The sequence below is a fragment of the Ceratotherium simum genome, chromosome X (genome assembly GCF_057802395.1).
Source record: "Ceratotherium simum simum isolate JZ-2026a chromosome X, ASM5780239v1, whole genome shotgun sequence".
In the NCBI taxonomy this organism is placed as follows: Eukaryota; Metazoa; Chordata; class Mammalia; order Perissodactyla; family Rhinocerotidae; genus Ceratotherium; species Ceratotherium simum.
In genome coordinates, this window is record NC_141940.1 from 16,184,623 (window position 1) to 16,190,483 (window position 5,861).

Consider the following 5,861-nt stretch of genomic DNA (forward strand, 5'->3'; position numbering starts at 1 on the left):
TAATCTCTAGATTTACACCACATAATAAACACAAACACAGTTTTATGCAACTCACAGGAGTATATGAGAAATAAGCATCATAGATGTGATGGAAACAAATCAGAGTTGTAAGTGTCATCTTGTTTATTTTACCTTCCCTCCTATTCAGCCTCCCTTACTACCCACTGACGTATGCAAATATGTCTTTCTATACCTACTGAGGCTTCACTTTATTTAGAAAGCCCAATGACGTTACTGTTTGTACGTTGAAGAAAATCAGTTTGTCTTTTACTTATCAGGATCCCTCACTCCCAAGATTTCAGCACAATTCACAAACAACACAAACCCAACCATACACCTACGCACAGCTCAGAGTCGGATACACACGCTGGGAGGAAAAATACCATTTTTAATTGAAAAGCTAGACTCTGTCATCTTCCTTCTTCACACTACACCCGGTGAACAAGGTCACACTAATTTCAGACACCTGCCTGCTCCCAGCACCAGGGACCCGTCCCATCACAGCCAGGTTGTTCAGGGGGGTATCTGCAGGTGGAGGGTCAGGCAGCTCTGCCTTGCAACAGAGTAACTGATCTTTAAAATGCTGCTGGAAGGTTTTACTCAGCCAGTAAAGAGCAAAGGGGTTGACACAAGAATTGCTGAATGCCAGGACCCGAGAGAAAATGGTGACAATAAAATGAATGGCAGAGGGCTCCACGTAGGTTTGATAAGTGAATGAACGGTAGAGATACAGGAGGTGATTTGGCAACCAGCAGAGAGCAAACAGAGCCACCAGCACTAATACCGTTTTGGCAATTCTCTTCCGGGATTCAATCTATAGGGGGGAAGAAAAATGGCAAAAAATAAAAAAAAGAAAATCATTTAGCTGACAGAGATTTTAAAAAGCTGTTCTCTAGATTTACATAGAAATTTACAGTTAACAGGCTGGTGTCCCTTTGAACGTGCGTTTGTGAGATAACTGGCTGGGATGTGCAGGAAGGCAGCCTGTGGTTATAGAATACAGTACGTTAATTGGCATGGTAACCCATGATCTTGGTCTCATTAGCTCTAATTCAGAGACTGCCACCCCTGGTTTTGAGATACTCTAGGATGTTTCCAATTATCTCAAGGAGTGTAGTGGAATTCTTGAAAATTTAATTTAATTTAAAAAATAGGTGCTATACAAAACTGCTTTCACTGCATCAGCAGAGGCTGAGTAGATTAGAATATTCTTCTGGTGTTTATGAAAGTTGCCAAGCTGCTATCAAAAATTGTTTTTAACCTATAGGAATTCTAGCTATATAGTCAAAGGAATAAAAACCAATGTGCTATCCTTCATATGTGAAAATAATCCTACTTACACCTGTTAATAAGATAAATGAACAAGATTAAGTGAAGATATTGTCTGTGGTCACAGATGGAGCAAAGATAACTGTTGACATGGGCATTAAATATACAGCTTTAGCCTCATGAGCACCACTCTTGAACCAACGGAGTAGACTAGCTCCAAAAAAGGGCACTGAGCTCTCTGTGTACTGAAGAAGTAAATGGAATCATCTCCCCTCATCTAAGAAAGAAAGAAATCCTGTTCGTTTTTTTTTTTAATCAAATGGAACAATGTTTTGGCAACATTCTTTTTATTCTGGTCATATTTACGAGAGGAGAGCACACCTGGCTCTTGCAGTGATCTTAATCAAGTTTCTGTGAGTCACTGTGTTCTGTTCCCGCTGGCACTTCATCCCTTGGGACCTCAGTTTGCTCATCTGTGTGTAAGTGGTTTGTATTGAATAATGTTATGGCTTCCTGCCAGTTCTATCATCCTGTGTATTTCTCATTCTGTTACACTTTCTAAAACAAAAGATGCTTCACTTTACAGTCTCACTTGGTGTGATGTTCCTCACTATTCCATGGGATAAATAATTTTTGACTGCTCCCAAACTTCAGCATCCCCTTTCTAATAATAGTAGCCCTACTATTTATTAAATGCTTAGTATGCACCAGGAAATATGCTAAGCATTTCGTATATATCATCCAGTCCCCATCTTCAGTTTACAGATGAGGAAACTGAGGCTCAGAGAGGTTAAGTAACTTGCTCAAGATTGCTCAGCTAGTATGTGATAGAGCTGAAATTAAATCTTGGGTCTGACAGACTCCAAATCCCATGACCAGGACAAAAATACTATATTGCTATTGTATTTATTGCTCACAGGTGTGAGCAATAGCAATTTCACTTCAAATTCATGCATGAGTCCTGATTAATACATACCTGCTTGCGAGCATGGCTTTGTTCCTCGGTAGGTATGTTCAAGGTGCTTTTGTAAAGAGTTCTAGCAATCAAAGAATAATAGACAGAGATAATAGAGAGTGGAATAAGGTAGAACACTAAGAAGCACAACAGAGAGTGTATCTCTTGCAGGAGCCTCTCAGAAACAGGATAAGAGGCACACGATTCAAATGTCATATTTTTGTTGGGATCTCGAAAAGTGTATACATTTGAAAATATAGCCTCTGGTAGAGCAATTATCATAGACACGATCCAGACACAGCCAGCTTTGGCACAGGTCTTCAGGATGGCATTGGAGGGCTGTCGCTCCAGTGGCTTCACGACTGCCTTGTATCTAGAAACACATAATCATAGGCAAAGGTCAAAATAAATATTAGGATTACAGAATCTTAGGGTTAGAAGTGGCCTTAGTGCTCATCCAGTTCTACCTCTTATCCATATGTATGTAACCAAGTCAACATTAAACAATTAGATTTGGTTATGGTTTCAACCACACGTAATACATCCCAGTATTTTTTATTTATACTAATCACCTTTTCCCTTATTCACTAATATGAGATATTCCAGATTTGCAATTTTCTAATTTTCTGTGTAGATCCTCTATTTAGGACAGATAAATATTTTTCAGCATGATTTTGTGTGATTGAGAGTGATTCATTACCTGTGTATTACCTTGTGTTCTAAAAGACTTCCTTTTTGTATAAGTGACTGATGTTAAACCTAATTCTCCTTTCTTCATGAGTGAGCAGTCATCAACCTTCCTAGAAAAGAATTCCATGAGTTTATGCAGTAAAGAGGAGGGGGTTAATTTCTTCCCTGTTCATAAGTGCTCATTTGTTGCCCGAGCTGATCTGTAGGTCAATTTAGGGCAAGGCAAGGGTGAAATTGGAAGCCCTGAGCCCATGTAAAGAGACCTCCTGATTCTGACACATCCACCTGAAAATCCATATCCTTTGAGTAAATCTGCCCACAAATAGAATATGAAACGAGTCAAAGCAAAAACCCATAAAAGACACAGGGAAAGCTTTTCCTCCTCTTGGATTTGAGAATCTGAAGAAGCTATTCCTTCTGGTGCTGCCAGGCATTGATTACTCACAGGCTTCTTGCAGGCTTTTTCAAGCATCACTTTTAACATTTGGAGCCTCAATTTTTTTATGCTTTCACAGTTATCATTCTACAATAGGAACACAGAAAAACACAGTACACAGTACAGAGACCGAAAATATCCTGAGAGAGCCTGAACACCCTTACTGCCAGAGGTTCTCATATGCTCTATCCATAGAGCTTCAAAAGTCAACCAGGATTAATTTATTTCTCTGGAAACAAGAATGTCATTGAATGCCTATAGAGAAAACAAATACAACTAAGTGATGATATTACACTGAGTTACCAGGAAGCTGAAAACCTCGCTGTTTTCCTGACATTAATTAATTTGATGAATTTCAAATAAATTAAATGCATGTATCTTTTTACCATTCTTCCGGTAGACGGTAATGCATATGTGGTCAATTTCACACCTATGCTGATGTTTTAATGTTGACAATATTGCACCACTAGGCTGCACTAATGTATAAAGCATGAATTGTTTTTCTTTTACACCTGGAACAATTTGCCTTACTTAATAAACTGGGGGGAGAAAACACGATTCAGTATTCTTTCAAGCAAACAATTACATTTCAAAGAGAATAAATTATCCCTAAAGCTTACAATTTCAACCTCTCCTCTGATGCTAACACAAGAATTTTAACATTCTTACACCAACTTTTATTTAAAATGCCCCCTCCCCCCGATTTTCCAATCTTACATCCAGGTTATAGAGTGTGAGAAAAGCAGACTAGTAGCCAGTGAATGCTAAGTACAAGCTTTCCTTTCTTTTTGCCTAATTTCACATCCTGGCAAATATAACTGAGAAAAGAAACCCACCTGTCAGCGCTGAGAATTGTTAACGTGAACACTGATACACCAACAGAAGTGAGCCGGATGAAAGAGAGCACCTTACAGCCAATTCTTCCGAACAGCCATCCTTCTGCAAGATAGTGTGTTGCATCCACCGGCACACAAGTTAGCAGAAGTAAAAGATCTCCAAAAGCCAGGCTGGTGATGAAAATATTGGGAACTGTTTGCATGGATTTGGTCTTGAAAAAGACTTTGATGAGAATAGCATTTCCAAGGATGCCCACTGAAATGATCACAGCATAAGTGATGTAGATGGCACACAATGCTTCTATTCCTGGAGAGTTGTCTCCGGTCCGTCCTTTATTTGTGGTATCATTAGAAACAACAGAGCTTGACGATTCTGTGTCATTTGTGATTGAAATTAAAGTCTGATTAGGTGACTGAGGCTGTCTTTGAGACATTTCTTCTGAAGACTGCCTTTAATATTTCTTCTGCTCAGTTCAAATGTAGTTGATTGTCACGTCGAATGCCTACGTCTAGTAACGAGATGGTAGAACAGAGCAGAGTGGCAAGCAAATTCAAGACATCCGGATACTCCTTTCCTTCAGTTGTTCTGTGTCTCCCAGCATGCTTGGCTAAATGCTTACTGATCTGGCACTGAAGAGGGGGAGGTGGAGGAGTTTTATTGGCGTTTATGTGACAGAGGGAGGGGGGTTTGGGAAATGCTCTGCAGTTGCTTGTTCTTCGCTGCTGGGGCATCTTGTGAATAACTAGATATTATAAAATAACACCTATTGTTTATTAGAATGAATCTGTTTCCATATCTAACCACGAAGCTCTATATAGATCTTGTCAATTTTCTCCCAGAATTCATTCATTTCTCTGCCATCAGAAGATGGTTTAATGCATTTTCTTTTGCATGATAAATAAGTATGTGTGTCCCCTGAAGCACAGACTTGAATCCACTCCTTTGGATTTAATATCAGAGAGGCGCTGAAGCAACTAATCATTCGCTCTTTGGCAGGGCTGATGTCACTTCCAAGGAGGAATAATTCAGGTGACCTGGGCTTATCACCTGGCTCTGACACATGGTAATTCCCGGCTCTGTGCATATGCCCAGGGCTGTGTGCACACTATCCAAGCAACCTTGAAGAGATGAAAAATCCAGGCAAACCACGAGTTGCTTTGTCCTAAATGTCCTAATAAAACAGTTTTTACTGTTTGGCTGTCTGTCGTAATGCCATGTATTTTTTAAAATACTGTTTAGGGTTTCTCTCTTTAAAAATGGTTAAAATGAACCTGTCTTGTTCCAAAACAAAGTAATACAAAACACTGCTTGTGGTCCTGTCACGAAAGGACTTGTAAGACCAAAAACCATTCTTTTCAAATGAGGACATACCATAGGTTACTCCAGAGATGATGGGCATGTACATAATGTTCACATCAACTGAAGGAAGCAGAAAATTAAGACAATTACCTTTGTTCCAGCAAGAAAAGCCCCTTGTTACAGAAAATGTAAGTATGTGATTTATGTGTGTGGATGTGGGGTGGGGGTTGTTTGGGAGTAGGAGGCCAGCAGTTTGAAGGCATTTAATAATATAACCTGCTAAAAAATATTCTCTGAAATGATCAAATTCAGAGGATAATCTCTCAACTAAGGAGAAACTTTGTGTAGTAAGGTGTCTATAAATATATCCATATC

General features: G+C 39.3%; 1 protein-coding gene across 1 annotated transcript; it reads right to left on the minus strand.

Annotated features, from left to right (window-relative positions):
* Positions 1-400: 400 nt before the first annotated feature.
* On the minus strand, positions 401-4,620 carry BRS3 (bombesin receptor subtype 3). Its single transcript, XM_004441629.3, has 3 exons — positions 4,187-4,620; positions 2,246-2,597; positions 401-814 (listed from the first exon to the last, which is right to left on the minus strand). The coding sequence occupies exons 1-3, from the start codon at positions 4,618-4,620 to the stop codon at positions 401-403; spliced, it is 1,200 nt and encodes a 399-aa protein (XP_004441686.1).
* Between the last annotated feature and the right edge of the window lie 1,241 nt (positions 4,621-5,861).